The sequence below is a fragment of the Herpailurus yagouaroundi genome, unplaced genomic scaffold, assembly GCF_014898765.1.
Source record: "Herpailurus yagouaroundi ecotype Mexico unplaced genomic scaffold, PumYag 163, whole genome shotgun sequence".
In the NCBI taxonomy this organism is placed as follows: Eukaryota; Metazoa; Chordata; class Mammalia; order Carnivora; family Felidae; genus Herpailurus; species Herpailurus yagouaroundi.
The window spans coordinates 60993026-61014758 of NW_024412404.1; the positions used below are offsets into that span (position 1 = coordinate 60993026).

The window sequence follows — 21733 nt, forward strand, 5'->3', positions numbered from 1 at the left end:
CCACAAAAACCAAGGACGGGGAAGGAATCACCAGGTGTGCATGGCCCAATCCTCTGATTCTGTTGAGACTGGGGTTTTCCCCTGGTTGTGGGGGGGGGGGGGGCCAGCTTCCTACCCAGCAGGCCAGGTACACACACATCAGTGCCACATCCAACAACGCCACACGCGTGACCAGCTCTGATGGCGGAGAACGTGGGGACAACCACCCATCTCCCCACAGCCCCGGTGGAAACGGACCTTGGATGGGTCCTGAAAGGTCCTCGGGGCAGCGGCCCCCGCTACCAGCTGGGGGTCACAACGCTTAATGAATCCAGCTGCATGCAGAAAAAAGCCTGGAAGGAAACAGACAAGCCCCAGAAAGAGCAAGCCCTGCTGCATTTCTCATCTGCAACCATGAGCGCTGGGTGTGCTCTGGGCGAGCCCTCGCAGGCTGTGTGCTCTGTCGTGTCCGGGGAAGACAGATTCTGAAGATGGCTGCAGTGCCGCTGTTTACAGGAGGCGCCCTGCTGCACTGTCACAGAAAGGGCTCAGTTGACACCACGTGATGTGGGGGAGGGGGCACCGCCGGGTTGCAGCCACCGCCGGAAGGTTCCGCAGCTTGTGCCACACAGTCAACCAGGTCAGCGCGTGAGCCACAGCAGGTGCACCGGGGGCTGACGCTCACGCAGGTCTGATGTGCAAGCCCCCTAATCCCGGGTCACGTGGGAAGGGCGGGCTGCACGGGGGTCCCTCCTCGTCCGGTCACCCTGAACTGCCACGGACTAGCAAGCAGCCTGGTATTTATACCCACAAAGCCGGCCGAGATGAAGCAGGTAGTTCATGGACTAAGAAAAGCAAGTAGGTGTCCCCACATCCAAAGCCCATAAAAAGGAAACCAGGCACTGAAGCCCTAACACGCAACCCACTGGAAACCTACAGATTCCCTCTCCAAAGAGACAGAAGACAGTCCCCCTTCCTGGCCTTCCCTGCTCCTCCAGATCACCCGGAAACCTTTGGAGTTAGGTGAAGACCAAGATGAAGATTTACTACTCCTGCTGGCCGTGTCGCAAGTGACCACGGCGGCCAGAGCTAGATTTGAAGATGGCCATCGCCCAGCTCAGCAGGCAAGCGGGGACCGCGGGTTTCCAGACTTGAGGTCTGTGCTGCTTCCCTTCAACGTAAATGTTCCCCTCGCGGAGGGGGGGGGGAAAGGGCTGCCGGGAGCTCGACTGTAGGTTCCAACCGATCGAAAGCCGGTTGTCGATTCTATGAAGCCTGCCACCCCAAATGCCACTTCTGCAGGCTGCGAGCTCCTACCCCCGGGTCCCCGACACGCCGCTTTCAGGGGAGGGTTATAAAGACACACTGCATGTACGAGAAGGGACGCGGAGGAAGACGGCTGCTACGGGCTAGACCATCCGACAGAGAAATTTATTTGCTGGCAGACTTCCTACTTCAGGCTTCCTTGGCACTGGCTCACTGCCACGCAAATGAAACAAAAATCAATATCCTTTGGTCTGCAAAGCCGTGTGTTAACAATCAGACTCCAAACAACTTAAATAATATCCCTTACCCCGGACCCAAATAACGGGGAATGTTTTCGTGAGAAGGCGGTGCAAAACAAACAGGAAAAAAAAAAAAAAGGAGAAAATAAGGCAATTTTACAGGTCCTCCTTCAGCAAAACCTTTCCAGGACTTCAATGAGGAGATAATCTTTCTGTGATTATGACCAAACCCTCTCGTTGCTTAGCAACACATAATTAAGGAATATGTTTTCAGATCCGCTTTGCAAGCCCGGCCATTATCAGATGGAATTACTGGAGCAACAAATGTCATCGCCATGCAAATTAGTTGGTTGCAAAGAAAGAATGTTTGGGAAGGAGGAGGTGCACACGCTCTTGGTGTGTGCATCTGACTTCCCTCCCGTTGTACGTTGATCTTAAAAAAAAAAAAAAAAAAAACCGTAAGTCAAATACATTGTATGATCAAACTTCAAACAAACAAACAAACAAAAAAAAACCCACACACAAGACAAAACCAGAATCTATGGTGCGAGACAACAGAAAACTCCAATTGCTCAGTCCCCTTTCGGAAAGAAGAAAGACACTACGAATGCGGGTGGATCCGAAAAAGCAAAGTAGCCATTTCAGTCCCCTGGTAGCCACTAGGTCACCAGCTACGCGCACAAGATGGATGAGCTACCTCAGGGTTTCAAGATCAGGCTCCCACAGCTCTCGAAGGGGTTATTTCCAAAAAGGCACATCCTATTTTCACACAAGTCCCTCCACCCGAGCATTCTAGTTATTCAGAAAACAAAAATTCATTTAAAAGGGGTTTAGTTTTCTAAACTGGGGAGGCAAGAAGGAAGAAAGAAAACGGATGTACAGCTTGAATTAGCAGCAAGGATTTTACAGTTCAAAGTAAAGCGTTGTTCGGGGGACGTGCACCCGGAATCTTACCCACAATGCCCAAGGAAACACACGTAATAAATTATACTTGTCTCCTGCTTTGAAGACAACCACCTAGGATGGTTCTCTCATTCCTCAACTTGAAAATATATTGTTCCCTACAAGTCAACAGAATTCCCAACCAACTGTATTCCAAGGAGATTAAGTCTGTTTTTGAAACAGCGAGTTCTCAGGGATTTCGTTCGTCATCTCGCTTTAACACACAAATCTGGCAGCACACCAGATTTTAGCTCTATGGTGGGTGACAGTCCCACCTCTGACGCTGTATAGAGACACGTCAGGGCTGGGGGGGCGGGGTTCCATGCTAGAACATACTTCTAATGGCAAATGAATGATCAACGATTTACAGGAGGCACTGGATAAACACCATAAACACCCCTGCCTTCTCCAAAGCCGCTGAAGGTGAACTGGAGAAAATGTCACACACACCCCCCTCCCATGGGCCAACGGTTTCATTCTGTCCTGAATGAAGCCTGGGTTTCTCCCAGATACACCGTTGTGGGTCATCACCATAAAGGCAAGTTCCCTAAGCAACCTGAACTGGAGACACAGGAGGGTGCTGTCCCAGGGGGTCCGCCTGAAGGCAAACCCGCGTCACCCAAGCGAACCTGTGTCAACTGGCTAGCTGTGGCCAGCTGCCTCACCCCGGAGTGTGTGTGGGCATGAGGGCGCAGGGGCTGGTCTCTCCAGGCGTGGCAAGAGAGCAGTAAGAGCGTGAGGCCCCACCGTCCTGTGCTCAACCTCTGCCCGCACCGTCCCCTCACCGTCCCACGAGGAAGGGCAGGGGTGGGTTCATTACTTGGTTCTGGAGCGAGCATGGTGGAGACGATGATGGGGGCGCCCGTCCGCCGGGCCACCTTCTGGTAGGGCGAGTGAGGCGTGTGGAGGCTCTGGCCGGCTGGCGGCAGGGTGGACGGTTCCACGGGGACACCGGGCTTCCGCAAGAGCTGGGGGCTGCCACGGGGGGTGGGCAGGGGAGACGCGGCCCCAGTGCGTTCCCTCTTGAGCAGCTCCATGGGCACCGTGTATGCCGTGGAGTAGGCCGTTCTGGGGCCTGGGTGAAGGGGAGGGGTCGGGCCCGGGTAAGTTAAGGCCACCCCGGCCTGTGGGGGGCACGTGGGGCCCGGCCGTGCTGTCAGGGCGCAGGGGGTGGGTGAGCCGTACCCAGAGTTGGAGGGGAAGGGGGGCGCTTGGGCGCCCACCCCGGGGGCAGAGTAGGTGGCCGCCGTCTCCAGGAGGTGCTGGGATGATGGCGCGCTGGAGGGGCGGCGGGCCGGGTCTCCTGCTCGGGGGGATGCCGCCTGCAGGGGACCCATGGGCTGGGGCTGCGAGGCCGCGGCGCCCACAGAAGACAAGTCCCCGTGGAGCTCGCTTCGGTGGCTGAAGCTGCTGGAGCGCACCCGGGGGAGGGGGCCCACCCGGCCCTGCCTCCGCAGATGCATCTCGGTCCTGCAGCCGGCGGCCAGGCGGCTCAGCACACGGGCCTGGCCCAAGTTGGGCGCGACGCACTTGATGTCCGCGTCCTCCATGGTGGCCAGGACGGCCGGAGAGTCAAAGCCCTGCTGCAGCAGGGCCACCAGGGTGGCCTCCGCCACCCCCTCGGCCCGCAGGAGGGCCAGGAACTCAGGGAGCGTGCTCCTCCTGCCGCCGGGGCCCTGGAAGGATGGCAGGACCGCCTCGCAGTTCTCGTAAACCAGCCCAGAGACGCTTTCCCGGGCAGGCCCGTAGCCTCGGTTCAGGGCTCCCGGGGCCACCCCTGGGCCGCCGTCCGGCGCCGCGGCCGTGCTGGGGTCCACGACCAGGCAGGTGGGGGCCGCCTGCCTGGAGAGGGCGGAATCCACAGGCCTCTCGGCGACGTCGTTGTAGATCTGGCTGGCGGGGTAGGCGGGGGCCTGGGCCGAGAACCTGCCATCGAGCAGCTCCCCCGCACAGTGAGTGGGCGACGGGGCCCGGCTCTGCGTCCGCTGCCCCTGAGCCACCCCTTTACCCGCGGGGTCCCGGTACAGGTGCCCGGCATCCTGCAGGGCGGGGACCCGGCCTTGCACCTGATCCCATGTCAGCCTGCCGCCCGTCACGCCGTAACCAGGCAGCGACCGGCTGAGTCCCGGGTCCCGCAGGTGGCGAGCCTCCTTGGGCACCCGGGCGGCCGCGTCGCCGTAGTAATCCCGCGGCAGCAGGGCGCCCCGGCCAGACATCAGCGCCTGTCTGCTGTCGTAAAAGGCGAAGTCGGCGACGGGGCTCTTGCTGCCAGCCACAGAGTTGAAGAAGGCCTCCCGGTAGAGGAAGGGCTCGCCTGCGCCCTGGGGCTCGTACCACGGTCCCGCCGTGCCGCCGTCCGCCACGGAGCTGCTCCTCGCCGGGGCCTCGGCCACCTCCCAGGGGCCCTCGTACCACCCGGCAGCATCCCAGCTCTGGGATCGGCCGATGGGGACCTGCCGGCTGGGGACCGGCATCGGGAAGGAGGGACGGCGGCGGCCGAGGCGGGGGAGGCGGCCGGTCTCTACGAATCTTCAGTGACACACATCACAGCCGGCCTGCTGCATCCGAACCCTTCCCGGACGGCAGGAAAGACCAACTGGGGGTTTTCCGTTTCAAAGTACGGCCTAAATTATTAATCCTCCGAAACCTTAGTAGGCAAAACACAACACTCACGGTAACTTCGCCTCACTCCCCAGCTGCAGCACCAGAGTCCCGGGGACGAGGCTGCGCCCAGCTCGCCGGCCCCCCTTCCTCCCGGCGGGCGAGCTCACATGGACCTCGGCTCTCTCAGCGTGGGGATTAGGAGCTAAATAAAACCCCTAAAGCTTTTGTTCCATGTGACATCTCGTTAGACGGAGGAGGAGGGCTGAGGGCTCCAGCCAGGCCTCCCGACCCACGACTGGGAATTATTTTCACACTGAAGCCCTGGCTTATCTCCTTCGTCCTCACCAGGGCACTTTTGGGATGAGCACCCCCACACCCCCCGCCTCGGATCGCCTAAAAGTGACAGAAGGAAAGTAGGAAAAGACTGCTTTAATGTCAATTCAATCTTAATCCAACCTGATGAAATGTTAATCCATTGCACACGGCTAAGAACAAATTAAATGTGAACAGGCAGGCAGGATAAAAAGGGGAAAAAAACAATCTCATGCACAATTCTAGAACACGAGGTACCCTGAGAAATGGGCCAGGCCTGCAGCCCGATGCCCCGCCGATAGTGAAATCTGGCTCTGAGAGGACTCCGGGGTTACCAATCACACGAGTTCTGCTGCTCAACTCCAAATGCATTCTTTGCCTTATTATCATAAAACACCAAACCCTCCATCCTGCCAGGGACAAACAAATAAACACCTGCGGTGTGTGATCTAGAATTTACCATCTTAAGGACTACAACAGAAGGGCACCTGGGTGGCTCAGTCAGTTAAGCCTCTGACTTTGGCTCAGGTTGTGATCTCACGGTTCTTGAGTTTGAGCCCCGCGCCGGGCTCTGTGCTGACAGCCTGGAGCCTGCTTCGGATTCTGTGTCTCTCCCTCTCTCTGCCCCTCCCCCACTCTCTCTCTCTCTCAAAAATAAACAAACATTAAGAAAAGAAAATTTAAGACTGCCACAGAGGTCAACGACTAAGCCCTGACATTAGGAAGCAAAACCGGGAAGCTTCTGCAACTTAGGGGTGCCTTCCTTCATATCTGTTCGCAGGGAAAGCGTTCTTCCAGCAGGCTCGGCGAGCTTCGATGTTGGGGAGGCTTCTGCATAGTCCCACGGATTAAGATCCTTACATGGCCCAGAGGGACTTCAGGCGCAATAACACAAAGGACAACAGTTACTTAATTTCAATAAGGAACGGCCCACCTCTGAGCATTCAACCATTTCTTTTTTTTTTTTTAATTTTTTTTTCCCAACATTTTTTATTTATTTTTGGGACAGAGAGAGACAGAGCATGAACGGGGGAGGGGCAGAGAGAGGGAGACACAGAATCAGAAACAGGCTCCAGGCTCCGAGCCATCAGCCCAGAGCCTGACGCGGGGCTCGAACTCACGAACCGCGAGATCGTGACCTGGCTGAAGTCGGACGCCTAACCGACTGCGCCACCCAGGCGCCCCTCAACCATTTCTTTAAAGAGAGAGAAGGGTCCCAGAGAAACAACACGGAGCCAAGCTACAGGTTCCCCTCCTCTGACCACGGGAGCCCATGACACCGAACCCACCACAAAAGCAAAAGCTCGTGATCATGATGCTGCAAAGGCGGCGTGCCGTTGAGAACCTTTACAGACGAGACACTGTGCGCGTCTGCAGCCGTTAAACCGGACTGCTGTCTTCACCCACGTCTACGTCAGATTCGATTTTTCACTTACGAAAAACACCGGTTGTTAAAAAAAAAAAAAAAAAAAAAAAAAAAATTTTTTTTTTGGAATGAGAAATACCGAAAATTTACCGCGAGAGAGCAAAGTAGGTGCAAATCCTACTTTGAACTGGGGGTGCGTGGCAATGCGAGACAGTTTAAGGGAGCAGGGCTCTATCCCATCTCCTTGTGTCCCGGTGCACACGGGCATACCAAACGTGGGGACGGGCTGTTTATAACAGCACTGTTCCTCCAGAGCTCTGTGGCCACCCGCGGACTGTTGAGAATCCGTGCCAAGGACGGAGCCCAGGAACCCAGTCTGTTACCACTTCTGACCCCCCAAAACACCAACAAAGCCTCAAGGTATCCGGAAACATATGCTGGCAGGAGGAGACCCAAATCTTCCCCCGCGATCCCCTCCTGGGACGCGTGGGGGAACAAAAAAAAAAAAAAATTAACAAGCCACACTGCCGAACGTAGGGTTTCCGCGTATAAAAGCAGCCTGCTGGTGCCAAGGTCGGTCATTCCTCTGCTGGCACGTTGGTGCCCGTGGGCTGAAAGGCCTGGCTGGGCAGGCAACGAGGAAACAGGCCTGGCCACACGCAACACAGTATTTTACACGCCTCCCCAGCAGCCCCGGGATGTGTCCGCTTAGAAGACACGTCCAAACGGACGGGAGGGCGGTCTGGAGCCCACAACCAAATGGAAACAGCGCTATCTGGTTACAGCAGATCACTTCCCGGCACGGCTGGGCTGGCAAGCTGGGCAGGCCCACCGTGGGCAGGTTCTCACCGCTCAGGGCTGCGGAGGCTGGGGCGTGACACCCGGGACCCTTCTCAGACAGAGCACAGGACACAAGCCGGCACGTCTATCAGGTAGGTCACACCTCAGCCTGACGGAGGACATGGGCCAGACACCCCCGAGAAGCCCCGGCCCACGTCTACCTGGTCACCTTCCCCTTCCGTTCTTGGGTTTTGTGGCCAAAAGGGGGAGGGGTGGGGACTCTGCCCCATCGTCAACACTTCCGCCGGCTGGCCGGGCAAGACGGGAAGAGCAGAGGTGACCAGAAACAAGGCCTCTCTGGCGTCACGTTCCTCCTACCGTTTCCTTCTTAGAGGACGTCCACGTTGGTCAATGTCTGCACCAGGCCCCGTTCCAGGTGCTCTGGCCCCGGGCGACTCTAGAAGCAGCTATGATTATGTCACATCCCAGTCACTGGGGATGGAGCCAGGGGCCCTGTCCTGGGGGTGGCCACAGGGCGTGGGACGCAGATCATACGCAGAGCAAACGCTCCGCTTTCTAGAATTCCCTGCGCTGACCTCGGGTCGCTCTGCTCCGCTGCCGCCCGAAACAGGAAACCTCGTTAGCACAGTAATTCCGCCATTTTGCTTACGATTTTCCAGAACCCCCAGGTACTGAAGAGGTCACCTACAAAATTAAGTGCTAGAGTATCAGAAAGGAACTTCCTGAACTTGGGCTGTTCCCGCCCCTCAGCGTGGGGAGCACTGGGCTGCTGTTGGAGCCGGGGCCCCCCGCTCTGTTAGTGGAAGGTATAAAACCACCTCAAGCCTCAGGATTAGTCAGTCCATCGTGCCATTTCCTTTCCTTGCCGTCTTGTCACGAAGAAAACGTTAACAGTGTGTGGTGCTGGCCTGGAGGGCTCCGCTCCTGGTACGGACACATCGCTTCACAGGTGAGCGTGCCACCCCTGGGGCGCACCTGCTCACCCGGCTTACAAATACCTCGTTTAAGGTTCAAGTTCTCTGACTGAAGCAGGACCGTCTAGAAGAATGTGCACCCGACAGCTCCTATGAAACCAGTAACGGATTTCTGAGAAGGAGGGCCAAGTGTAATGCCAGAGGCAGGGTTGGGGGGGTCGGTGGGTAGGGGGGAGGCTCCAGGGTGGGCGCCTCCCCCTCCACACGGGAATGAGGAGGCCCGGGTCTCCTTTCCATCCTCGTCCAACTCAGCCCACTTGGAAGCCACCCAAACTCACGCAGCCCCGGCTCCACAAGCCGCCAAATATTAGGACAGATGTTTTCCTGTGTTAGGTGAAAACACCTGTAACTTGACTCACGCTTTCCCAAACGCTCTAGCAGGTTTTTCTCAAGTGTGCTGCAGCCTCTTCAAGAGAGCCGCTTTTCTGCAAAGCTCACGTTTACGAAATAGAGTGCGATGGGCCCAATTTCTGAGAGGATAAGGAGTCCCCCAGACTTAACCCTTCAGTCCTGCAAAGAGTTTCGCTACGGAAAATTGCACCAAGGGAAAAAGCCATCTTCTGAAAGTTAAGATAAATAAATGCTTGCTCCTTCTCAGGAGGCAGCCAGGCTGAGCTGTGCAGCATTTCTGGCCAGCCTTCCATCTCTTGGTCCCCCTCCAGCCCTTGGGGCTCTCAAGATCACGGCAGCTCCACAAGCGAAGGTAGAAACCGGAGCCCCCAGAGATGCTCCCCTGTGCCTGCTGGGTCCCAGGACGGAAGCCACGGCAGCGCCCACGCCTCTGCTTTCCACGGGCGGCATCTCCTGGGGGACACGGCAGAGGTCGGTGGGTTACGCACTATTTTCCCGCAGAAACAGGGCCAAAGATGGGCTTAGGACATCCTGCTTCCTACTTTTGAATGTGTACAGGCTGTGTTGGTTGTTTGTTTCTGTCAAGTGTTTTAGGATTTATGTTTAAAAACAGCTTCCTGCCTTTAGAAAAGTTTTCTGTCCCTTCTGTTCCCGCAGGGCCCCTACCAAAATAACTTCCTTGGCTGATCTCAATCGCAGGGGGCGGGGGACCCAAGTGCACTGGTGACATAGGAAATAAGAGTTTCAAGGCAGCTTGTATGTACATTCTCATGAATGCAAAGAGAAAACGAGAATGGCCAGACAGCATTTCAGTCATCAGGGGATTGACACAGCACTGAATGCCCTCGGAAGAAAACCCCAGACCTGAAACGGGGCTGTGTAACCAAACCTACCCTTCCGAGATGAGCTGCCATGTAAACAGTCCCAGCCTTCAAGGAACTCTAGACTTAGCCGTTTATCATTGTTTAATTTTTTAAAATGGTTTATTTGAGAGAGAGAGAGAGAGAGAGAGAGAGAGAGAGACAGAGACGGAAAGGGCTAGAGCAGGCAAGGGGCAAGGAGAGGGAGACACAGAATCCGAAGCAGGCTCCAGGCTCTGAGCTGTCAGCACAGAGCCCGACACGGGGCTCGAGCTCTCAAACCTCAAGATCATGACCTGAGCGGAAGTCGGACGCTCAACCAACTGAGCCACCCAGGTGTCCCAAGACTTAGCCATTTTAAATGAAAACAAAGGCTTGCACATTGCTCAGGACTTGATTTCTTAACTAGCCTATAAAACTCTTTTAAAAAAAAAAAGTTTATTTGAGGGAGGGAGGGGGAGGCGGGGAGAGAGAGAATCTCAAGCAGGCTGGGCTCGAACCCACGAACGGTGAGATCATGACCTGAGCTAAAATCAAGAGTCAGACTCTCAACAGACTGAGCCACTCGGGTGTCCCTAGATTATGAAACTTACTAACAGCTGTATTATGAAAATTAGCTTTGACTGCCTCTTGTGATGGGGGTAAAAGTCCATTCCTCTTTTAGGGCAGGTTTTGAAACTAAGTAGGAGCTGGAGCCCTGGGCTGGGATGCAGGCCGGGGCAAGCCACAGGACAAAAATCTACCAGGAAAGCTGACCCGCACAGGATTTGCCTTCAGCAGGTGCTAGAACAAAAACCACTTTCTTCTTTCCTCTCTGTAAAAACCTCCGATAAGAGCAAAAATCCCACAAAATCTTAGCATCTCAGGTAACCCCCTAACCCACCTCAACGGTGCCACCCCTCACTCCATCACACTCTGTATTTTATGTGACTTAATCTGTATTGGGTTCCCAATATTCCAGAATTCCTTCCTCTTGGCTTTGAGATGCCCCAGTCATGTGCATCCATCAGGGTCCAGCTCAAGTAACCCGCACCTCCAGGAAACTTCTTTGGTTCACTCGAGGTCTTTTGGTCTCCAAATCCAAAGAAATCTACCCTATAAGGGGAGTACACTACCAAAGCAATCCAGGGGATGCATCAATTGGCAGAGACAGCCCTTGGTTTTCTCACTCAAGGTGATGGAGCCCTGTCCCTCCGACATGTCCTTTTCTCCACCATGTGCCTGTTCCTTCAACACATAGGCTGTGAAGGGACCAGATGGGTGTGACTGTACAGGACAACAGGACTCCATGGACAGCCAGTCCTTGCCCTCAAGGCACGTCCTGTGCGATGGGGAAAGCTGACAGGCGTACAGGGTCACCGGGAGGACCTCCGAACCCACGCCCAGGCCAAAGCATAGGCGCTCACCTGCAACGGTCTGCGCGCGGAGGCACCAAGCTAAGAGCGCAGAGGACCTGCCGCCCGCTATCTGACGCTGCCTGGCAACACTCTGCATTGGCTCAGCCGGCTGTGCCCGGGGGCAGTCGGAAGGTGGGCTGCCAAGACCTTGCAGGTGTAAAGACCGACGATCCACCCTGCTTCGAGAAGCTGTTTCACCCATTCCGGGGTGTGAATGGGAAGGATTCTCTTGGCACACACCTCTCTCCCAGCAGGACATGGGAAACAAGCCCATGGATGGCCCAGCCCCCCGAGGAGCAAGTTACAAGACAAAAGAGGGAGACCACTGTGACCAGGTGCACGCACATGGGTTCCCGGAAGACATCCCCTCCCGGTACCTCACAGCTCGGCTGGTGGTGCTGAGCCAAGTTCTTGCCTGGACCCAGAGGGGCACCGAAGGCCTCTCTGGAGGCAGACAGCATGCCCCAAACCCTGAGCTTTGTTAGAGCACGAGTCCCATTAACGTCAGGATGCTCCTAACATCGTGGTTTGGTGAACTGAGTATGAGTTGATCAGAAACAAGGGTCTCATCTCACAGCATATCACCTGTAGGTCCTGAAAAAGAAGTCGCAGCACAAAAAGCTGGCACCAAAGTCTATTCTGGGGTTCTGGTGCCATCGTCCCCGCAAATGCCTGTAAGGACACTGAGCGGTGTTGGGACCTACCCAGGCCCAGGGACATCCTCCGAATCTGTGGGGGGCACTGTGGGCTGAGCTCTCCGCTTCTTCACAGCCAGGCCTGTTCTGCTGTCCTTGGACCTACTCTGTTGGAAGGAGACTGGGCCTGGGTCCGTCGGAACCCTGGTTCCTGGGAGGGGTTTACTGAGCCTGAAAGCAGACAGCCTTTCCTAAAGGCGCGGTGACCCAAGGAAAGGCACTCAAATCCAAGCAGGTTGGGAAGATAAGCCAGGTGGCTCCAGGGCACTTAGGAGGTTTGATCATCAACAGGGACACAGACAGGGGTCTGTCTGGAGCAAGAGCAAAAATCCACTGGGGTGGGGCGGCCGCTAAAACACCAGCCACCGGCCAAATGCGCCACACCCCCAAAGCACCGGTGGATACGAGCGGACCGGACACGCTGCTGTTAGACACACAGGGAGTTAAAGGACATCTGCCAGCTGCAGTCAGAGCCCCTTCCGCACACAGACAAGTTCAGAGAGAAGCTGATGTCTGTATCTTATAGAGGAGGAGAACAGAGAAATACAACGTTTAACCCGATTCCCACCTGCAGAAAGCGAGGGCCTGAGTGTGGGCAATTCTACGAGCCCAGCCCCTAGTTGACAAGAGGCACCCCGGGGGAGGAGTTTATCTAAAAACCACACCAGATAAAGGGGAAATGTGGATTTTTATCCCTTGCAAATAACTTCCATAAAGCTTCAACTTGACCTCGCTCCCTTCCTTTACATGAGCACATGGTAGTAACACGTTCATTTATGCTTTTGGAGTTTAAAGTCGAGTCTAGTTGACTATTGTATATTTACACAGCTAACGTAATTATCGCTAATCACATAATTACTGGAAACATGCATAATTGCCCAATCCAAACATACAATTATAATGTACAGCAACATTATAAATCCCCCTTTTAAAATCCACATTTTGGGGTTGTTTACGGGTATTTATTAGAAATGATTGTGGTCTACCTAGAGATGGCCAGCTTCGATGCTGTTTCTGTAGAAAGTGCTACATACGCTTTAAAGACCGAAAAAGGCAGGGGTGCCTGGGTGGCTCAGTCAGTTAAGCGTCTGACTTTGGTGTAGGTCATGATCTCACAGTTCGTGAGTTTGAGCCCCATGTCGGGCTCTGCGCTGACAGCTCAGAGCCTGGAGCCTGCTTTGGATTCTGTCTCCTTCTCTCTGCCCATCCCCCGCTTGTGCTCTGCCTCTCTCTCTCTCTCTCTCTCTCTCTCAAAAGTAAACATTAAACAAAGTCAACACTTGGGGTGCCCATCCCGCACTTGTGCTCTGTCTCTCAAAAATAAATAAATAAATGTAAAAAAAATTTTTTTTAAACAAACTCCACACCCCAAACCCAAATAATCCGTGAAGAAATGGGCAAAAGACATGAAAAATAAACATTAAAAAAAATTTTTTTTTAATTAAAAAATTACCAGAATTTGTAATTACTCCTGTATTTAACAGGTGTCAGTTGGTCTCTATTTTCCCAGTATCCATTCAACGAACCTACCTTCTCACTTTTTACCTCTGCTCGTGAGGACATCCTAGAGGTAAGCAATGTCAAACAGGGCTGTTTATTCAAAGGGAGGTTCACGTCATTTCTTCTTGACATGCAGAGGAAGGGGGAAAGTCCACTCCTGAGTTATGGTATGAGGAGGGCACTAATCACAGCTCAACGGATGCGATCACTGGGACCATTTTTCCACGTGCGTGAGACATTTGAACAAAATAAAGTAAAATGAAATATCTACTTTTGTCAAATGACATTCTCCATAGCCGCAGGGGAGGATGGCGTTTGGTGATTTATTCTACCGTAACCCACAATGAGATGTTCCGACAAAATGTCATCGGCAGAGCCATTCTGGTCTATTACACTTCTACAAACCCAGAAAATGCTTTCCGCAAAACGCTTTCCTGGGTTACTTTGGTGATGCCGAGAGACAGTAAGCCCTCTTCTCTGACCAACAAATCTCTGGGGAAAATCACACCAGCTGCGTCTAGATGTAACATACTGAAACTCCGACGGTCCAACTCACAAATGCGATGTATCAGTTATGCCGGCAGCAAACTTAACGGAGGGGGAAACCAAGACTGGAACTATCCATCAGAAAAGATGAGACTGCTGTTGCAGCCCAGCTCTGACCAGTCCCTGTTATCAGCCCCTACTCCATACTAACCCTGACACAACAGCACTCTGGGATTGAGACCAGGCATCGGCAAGAGCGGAGAACAAATTATCAATATCAAAATAGAACGGTTCCTTTAAAAAGAAAAATTAAAATCTGGCTTCTAAGTCAGCTTGAAAGGCCATTATTCCAACTGATTTGGATGGAGTCCCAAAGACTGGCTGGTGAGAAGCAAAGCCATACTCTGCACTGTGCTTCCATCTCGAACAAACATCCCGTGGCGGGGGTGGGGGTGACGGGAAGACGCGGCCTGAGTCAGATTCTGCCTTCCACCCGGTCTTCCCTTGGCTTCAACTCGGAACCCCAGAGGGCAGAGTGGCTAGGAGTGGCCACGGGACGTTGAAGTTCAGGAGGACAGAGACCCTCAGGTTTCCAGGAGGAACGGGCTGGGCCTGGGAAGGCAGGTAGGGAAGGTTCTGTGCAGGGGTGAGGCTCAGATTCCACCAGACAGGCTAGGCTGGAACAAAGGTGTTCATTGAAGAGACAGAGGGGGCTGGAGGCGGACCCAGGAGGGCCTGTCTGGAAAGGGATCCTGCAGCTGGGGTTTGCACGGGGGTCTGGCGGCAGGAGAGAGGACCGAAACCTGAAGGAGGTTTGTTCCCAGAGACCAAAGAAACCAAAGACAAAGCCCCTATGAGCCCGGAGTGGCTACAACACAGAAACAACTTCATGCTTTTAACCTAACAATCAGAAACAACGAGAGAGAGCGAGAGAGAGGGGGGGGGGGGGGGGGAGAGAGAGAGGGAGAGAGAGAGAGAGATGTGGTCCTGGGGATGGGGCACTGGCAGGGAGAAGGAGAAGACTGTCTGCTGGGCTCTCTGGATTCCCAAATAGAATGTTCAAGAGCAGGTAGACCGGGTTTCTAGAACAGACACTGGAGACAACCCAAAGCCAGGGATGGAGACACAGGGGGAAATGACTGGATCCACGGAACCGATTTGAGGGAAAGGCCAAATAAGGGGCACACATACCGCCTCCTCTGTGCCTCACTGGTAGCAGCTGGGCCGTGAGCACCTGACCCGGCCTGGAAAAATGTTAACTCGGTGTACAAATGCAAGGGTCACCAAAGGAGCACCTTGGAACATCTGTTGTACTTAACGGGACAGCAAACGAGCGTTTGGGATCGTGGGTTACAAGTAACACCCGGGTAACTGAATTTCAAATGTCTGTCTTGATGGTGCCTATTGAGAAATTTCAAAAATTGTAGCTTTAACTTATCTCAGGAATGCCGTTCACAGGTGAAGCAGACGCTGAAATTTCGGTGATAAAAAGTGGGCGGCAGGTGGGTGAACCATGCTGGGGAGAGAGGGTCTGAGAAAACCATCATGGTCTGCCCTTGCCAACAGCCCTGAAAACGCAGAGGGGACAGGCCACTGGCTCTCCAATCCCATTTTTGTCTCCGAGGCGGTACGTCTAGATAAATACGGTAGAACGGGTGGAATCCGCACCATAGGCATCAAGGACATGAACGCCGGAAAGCTGATCCACTAAAGGCTTTTTAGAACAGGAGACCCAGTAACCTCAAATGAAGCACCTTTCCGCCAGAGGTCGAAAAGTAAACTGACTAAATCCCCACGCGATCGGGTGGAAGCCAGAGTCTGGGACGCGACCAACCAGTCGGTCTGGGCTCTTCCATGACTAGTCATGCTTCTGAAAGTCGAACAGGCTTTCAAAAAATTATGTAGGCTAAGGAGACCAAGGACAAGACCACTAAATGGAGGGTGCGACCCTTGAGGAGTTCCTGCACGAACAAGCACCCGCACGAATCACGTGCACGGAGGCAGCGTGAGTGCGCCGTCTGTTATCAGGACACTGCGGTGTGGTCCGGTCCCCTGGGCGTGATTACGGTGCTGTGTTTACATCAGGAGATGTCCTAAAAGGGCACACAGGCCACGCAGGTATTTGGGAGCGAACCGCTGCACCTGCAACTTTCTTCTACATGGTTCTGCAAAGCCCAGCCATCCATTCATACACGAACGTATCTCTATCTTTACAGCTATAAAAAGAAAGCAAGCGATGGCCAATCTCATCAACTGGCAAATGCGGCTGAAGGGACTATCAGCATCCGTTCTACTACCCTACCGATCTCTCTGGAGGTTTGAACGTTTTGGCATGTTTATTAAAAACAAAACCAAACCTTTAAATCTCCAGCCCCCTGCACAGCAGCAGAACCTCAGGGGTGTGGGGGACAGTCAGCACCACTACCCTCTCGTGTCACAGAGCTCTTGCCGGGCATACGGTCACACAACACGTCTTTGATGCTTTCACCCCACGTGGCTGGAGTCACCTCTGCTTTCAGGACAAACCGTTCCATACGGGGCAGCTGGTGGGCCAACCGGTGTGCGAGCCCAGGGGGTGCTGCTGAGCCCATCCTGCCCGGGGGGGCTCCCTTCCATGACCTGTGTGACACACGTCGCAGCCAAGTCACCGGTAACCAGGCCGAGCCAGCCCAGTCGGCAGCCGGGACGAGGCTGGCGAGGAGCACTCAACTCCAAGCCCAGGGCCACGCGTTCTGGATTTCTTACCGCTCCCTCATTAGGGAGGGATGGTGTTTAATCAACATCGCAGAGGTCTGTCCCCAGGTTTCCATTAGATTTTAATTATGTTTATTTTTCCTTTCATGAATAAAACACTTCCAGACATTTTCAAAGATACCAGGGATGTGAACACGTAATGAGAGACAATGCACGGACTCTTCAGTAATATCTTGGAATTCATCACTGTAAATACCTTAATCCGAAACAGATAAGAGTCCGGAAACCTCAGAAAGTGAAAAAAGATGATCCCGTTTGTTACGCAGCGTCTGTCATACGCAGGATGACCTGAGGGGTGTGCCAGAAACAGACCTAGGGCCGCTCCCTCCCCAGCTCTCCTAGCCCCACCCCTACACCCTGGGAGCTGGGCACCCCTGCTCGAAGGTCAGGTCTACGGACCACAGCTCAGGACACGGGCAGGGGGATCTCTGGCTGGAGGGGGGGCGGGGCGCAGTCTCAACAGGGAACCAGTTCCCCCACCGGTAAGCGGTGATCAGCGGTGAGCGGGGCGAGGGTTCGAGGGCGGGACTACGCGCCTTTGGTTACAAACCGCCAATCACGCTGGCTCTTACCTTCACAAATTCTGTCCAATCGCTGTCGCTTGACTTTGTGCTTATCCACAAGGGCCATTCTTTATCGAACTTTGCAACTCTCTGATTCAAAAGGCAAAGCGGTCCTCTAAGAACTTAGGGGAACGCGCAGGAGTCTGCGGGCATTACGCCACTATGAACCCTGAAACAAGGAGAAAAGAATCCTTACTCTCTGGACACCCTGGGGGCACAGGACAACAGTCATTCAGGGTTTTACTGCCACTTTCTATAAGGGGACCTGCCACCAGCACTTGCTCTCCTGCCCTCGGACTTGGACAGGAAGGGAGCATTATTACTGGTCTCTGAAAGCAGTAAACGGCAGCATCCAGAACCCTCGCTTTTAACTTCGGGCTGTAAACACCAATCGCTGACAACGTGAATGGTAGTTATTTGTGCTCCGAGGCCAAAGACCACACTACAGCCAGCTGGGCCTTGCCCTGTACTTCTGTGAACGTAGAGGGGCCGACTCCAGACCCACCCGGACCGGCGAGGGGGTCCCAGGCCCACCTGCACTAAGACGGACACCCAGCCGTGGCTACGGGACAGCCTCTGTCCACGCCTTCTGCCAGGCAGTTTACAAAGTTTCCCCAAAGTGCCCTTTGGGGTCAGCAGTCAAGGCCACCGCTCAGCACAACACAAGCCCCCGACCCCACCGCACGAGAACGGGGCAGGAAGTCACAGGCCACCTAACCGCCTGGGCCAGGGGCGTCCAGGCCACAGACGGTATCGGCGATGGGAGGGTCCGGGCTGCCGGCCGCGACACCGGGGAACGGAGACCGCCCCCGCACCTGTCCAGGCGTGCCCGGTGTTTCTGGCAGAAACGAGGCAGCAAAGGAGGGTCTCCCGTGTGGGTTGGGGTCTGTGGGGCTCTCCAGAGGGAAAGCCACGAGCCACCTGAAGAATGGGAGGCTGATGGCCAGCTTGTCTGTGGAGGGTGTGTGTCTTGGGGGGGACCGGACCCTCATTTCCTCCTCATCCGACGTACCAGTTGAGGCCACAAATCACGGTCTGCACCCGGCAGCGTCCGAGCTCTCGACTCACTGCGGTGGTCTTACTTTAACAACACGGTCAGAGAAAGTTGTCCTCAGTTACCCAGCAAATGAGGGGGGACAGGAGACAAGAGTGAGGCTCCAGGGTTAATAATGAGGATTATTATGTATGGTCATCAATTATGCAAAACGCTGGGAGTTACTTTATCAAAGGTCAGAATACAGGTCTGACTATGAGAAAGCAGACTTCCTGGTAGTTAATGGCTAATTTCCCAGCAATGAGGCGCACCTCAAAGATTTATGGCAATAATTACACGGTTTTTTTTGTTTTTTTTTTTTTTAAAGAGCTAGGAAAGAAGCACAATTTCTAATGACATAAATAATTAACGTAACATCCCAGAGATACTAAACCCTTTTCAAACCCGGAGAGTTCCCCAAACCTGAACCGGCCATACTGGGCTAGGGAGACAAAGGTGGTCCCAAAGCAGGTGGGACAGGTGTGGCGGTCATGTTATAAAAATTCACTTTCCTTGGGCTTTAGGAGAGGCAACAACGCAAGGCAGGGAAGCGGGGGGGTGGTTCCTAACTCAAACCAATGGGAGAAGGGAGTCCCAAGCAGAGGGAAAGGTGGCCTCGAGCCCCAGAGCTCGGCCGGCAATTTTCATTTGCCAGAGTTCTGATCACCGAGCTGCAGTGCGGCCCCTGTCCTCGACGCTGGCATGAAGACAGAACCTCGTGTTAGCCAAGGGGTGAGAGAATTAATTAGTTAATATTTGTGAAGTGCCTTGGAGATGAAAATGACAGCATTATCATCCGAGGCAAGCCGGGTTTCACACCCTCCTCCTTCCATTACGCCCAAGTGAGGCGTAATCATTCTTTTTGCTTTCCTTTGAATTTTAATTTGTATAATTAGATGGCGTCCTGAAAAATTGATAAATAGGATCTCGATTATGCAATCAAAGGAAAGATCAGACATCCGCTTACACAAATAGCCTGTGTCCTATTATTTACCAAAAGAAAAAAAGAAGGAAAGGGGCAAAGGACTCCTGTCTGGATATTTTTCGGGCTGGGGGCTGGCCCTTCCGTGGGGGCCCCTCCAGCTGTGGCACCCACCCATGTGGACGGCGAATTCAGAGTCGCACAGCCACCAGGCGGAGTCTGGTCAGGATCTCATGGCAGTGACCGCTGATGTGCGGAGCCTCGTTCTTAACACACAACCCTCCTTCCCGACGGCAGGGACAGGCCTTCTTCAGGGCAGAGCTGCGAGCTAGGGTCTCCGGCTGGGGTCCGTGGAGACCACCAGCACCCCGTGCCCCCTGCACGCCGGCCCCGGGCTCCCCGGGCAGTGCCCGCTCTGACAGCCAAGCTCTGTCTTCATTTCTATGTCTCTGCTCACAGATCAGGCCCCTTTCGGCCCCTGAATTTATCACCACAATCGGCAGCCGACACTATCTCATCAATGCTTCACAACAAATCAGGGTGCACAGAGGGGAGAAAAAGGAGAGGGGGATGGGTCCCTCTTTTGCTCAGACTATGGCCGTGGTGTCTGTCGTGGATGGAAGTAGCATTCTAGAATATTCTAGAAACAAGTATGTGGAATGACCGTTGCGTGAGCGGGATCTGCATTCGTGAAAACGGGATGTTTTTACGTTCCCAAGGGGAGTGGAATGCGTGTGACAATATTCAGTGCAAAGCAGCGGGCTTCAGAGGGCCGCGCGTGGCCTTCCTCCTTTGGTGAGCCAGCCCCTGGCATGCGGGAGCCAGCCACGGATACCACTCCCTCCAGCTGAGGCTGGGAGGGACACCTCAGTGGAACTAAAGAAATGTCAGAAGGGAAGTCAGGTGTTTGTAGAAGTAGGATCCCACTGCCGAACCTTACGAGAAAACCACTGCATTCTGCCCCAGAAAGGGAGATCCTAAAATTGCAGGGCAAACCACAGGAAGGTCTACTTGACCTTTTATTTTAGCTTGAGAGGAGAGATGATCTAGGGCTGAAAGGTTTGGTGTCAGTGAATCTGGCTCATTTCAGAAGAGGGAAGATGCTTGCATGAGAAAGGTACGTAGATTCTCGTTACTGCCAGAAAGAAGCAGTGAGGATGGGAGGTTTACTCCACGTGGATTTCCAAGAGAAACTCGAGAATTCAAAGGGGGGGACGAACAGGAAGAAGAACACTTCATTTTATAACCACCTGCTTGCACATCAAACACAAAACAAACACCCAAAACCGAGTACAAGAGAAATGGATGTTTCCCCCATCCAATGAGGTCTAAAATATGGGCAGATTGATTTTATCAAACATGACCATTAGCAACCCACCTGCCGGGACCCAAAACACTACAACCTAGTCCTTGCTCATTTACATTTTTTTTTTGATGTTTATTTATTTTGAAAGAAAGCAGGTACAAGCAAGAGGGGCAGAGAGGGAGAGAGAGGGAGGAAGGGGGAGGAAGGGGGAGAAAGAGAGAGAGAGAATGAATGAATGAATGAATGAATGAGTCACAAGTACGCTCCCTGCTGTCAGTGCAGAGCCCAACTCGGGGCTTGAACCCACCAACTGTGAGATCATGACCTGAGCTGAAATCAAGGGTTGGGACTCAACTGACTGAGCCACCCGGGCACCCCAACTCATTTTACCTTCTTAAAATCACAAGTTTTTAAGATGCCCTCTGTTTCTTTATTCCGATTCCTAGTCTCCATAAACACTAGGCAGACGAAGAAATTTACACAAAGTAATTGATGTCTTTCACAATGAAAATTCACCTAAAACCATGGCGATTGCCTTCAACTCTTTTCATGAAACCTACTTAGACATTATGTTTATAAAGACAGACCAAGTTTCAGGATATGCTAACGAATCACTATTATCACAGTCAAGCAAGAGCTGCCAAATCCTGAGTGGACCCTTGGAGCCCTCCAAGTATATTGCACTGTTATTTCTGCCAAGGGGCCGAGAGGCTGGCATCATCCAAGGTAAGGAGAGACGGCCCCCTGCAGTCCCGGCAGGGAAGGCTCCCACCTTCCCCAGCCTGGGGTCCCTAAAGGAACAGCAGCACTCCTCAGGTTTCCTTCACCCCATCCTACAAGGCTCCACTAGCCTGTGAGTGACCCGGGAGGGCGGTACCCATCAGGCTAGGGCAGCACACCGCACCTGCTGGCACAGGCAAGGACCCTGTGTGTGGTGTGGATCCAGCACGTTGGGGGGCAAGGTCAGCACGTTTTACTAGAGCCTTGACGATGCTGGCCCAACAATGACAACTGCCCAGACAGCCCTCTCTGGCTCTTCATGGAGACCCAGTAAAGTCGCTGTTCTTCAGGCTATCGCAAAAGGACCTGTTCCACCATCTTTGGAGGCCAAACGGGAACAACAGATTCCATTCTGGGGAAGAGAGCTGGAGAGAGTCCTCTGATCAGGGGATCTGGCTTTTGTTTAGTAGACTCTTATCTGGAGAGCCAACTGAAATCGAGACAAGACAAATGTTCTACAGGGGTCAGGGGACAGCAGGAAAAACACTGGCCTAGCCTTTGGTCAAATGGCTGACATAACACCACAATTAACAGAAGCATTCGAACTGCATTTTAAGGAAGAAAATGAAGTTTTGGGGGGGGGGGGGGATGATCAACTTGTGG

General features: G+C 53.7%; 1 protein-coding gene across 2 annotated transcripts in view; it reads right to left on the bottom strand.

Moving 5' to 3' along the window:
• The window catches only part of CTBP2 (C-terminal binding protein 2), a 146505-nt gene that overhangs the window by 31684 nt on the left and 93088 nt on the right, over positions 1-21733 (bottom strand). Inside the window, exon 3 of one of the 2 annotated variants that reach the window (XM_040486719.1) lies at positions 17099-17258. In XM_040486719.1, coding sequence (XP_040342653.1) covers positions 17099-17156 — 58 coding nt within the window. In that variant the 5' untranslated portion in view covers positions 17157-17258. Of the gene's footprint in view, positions 1-3246; positions 5078-17098; positions 17259-21733 lie in introns of those variants that run through there. The other variant, XM_040486718.1, reaches the window with a different exon arrangement.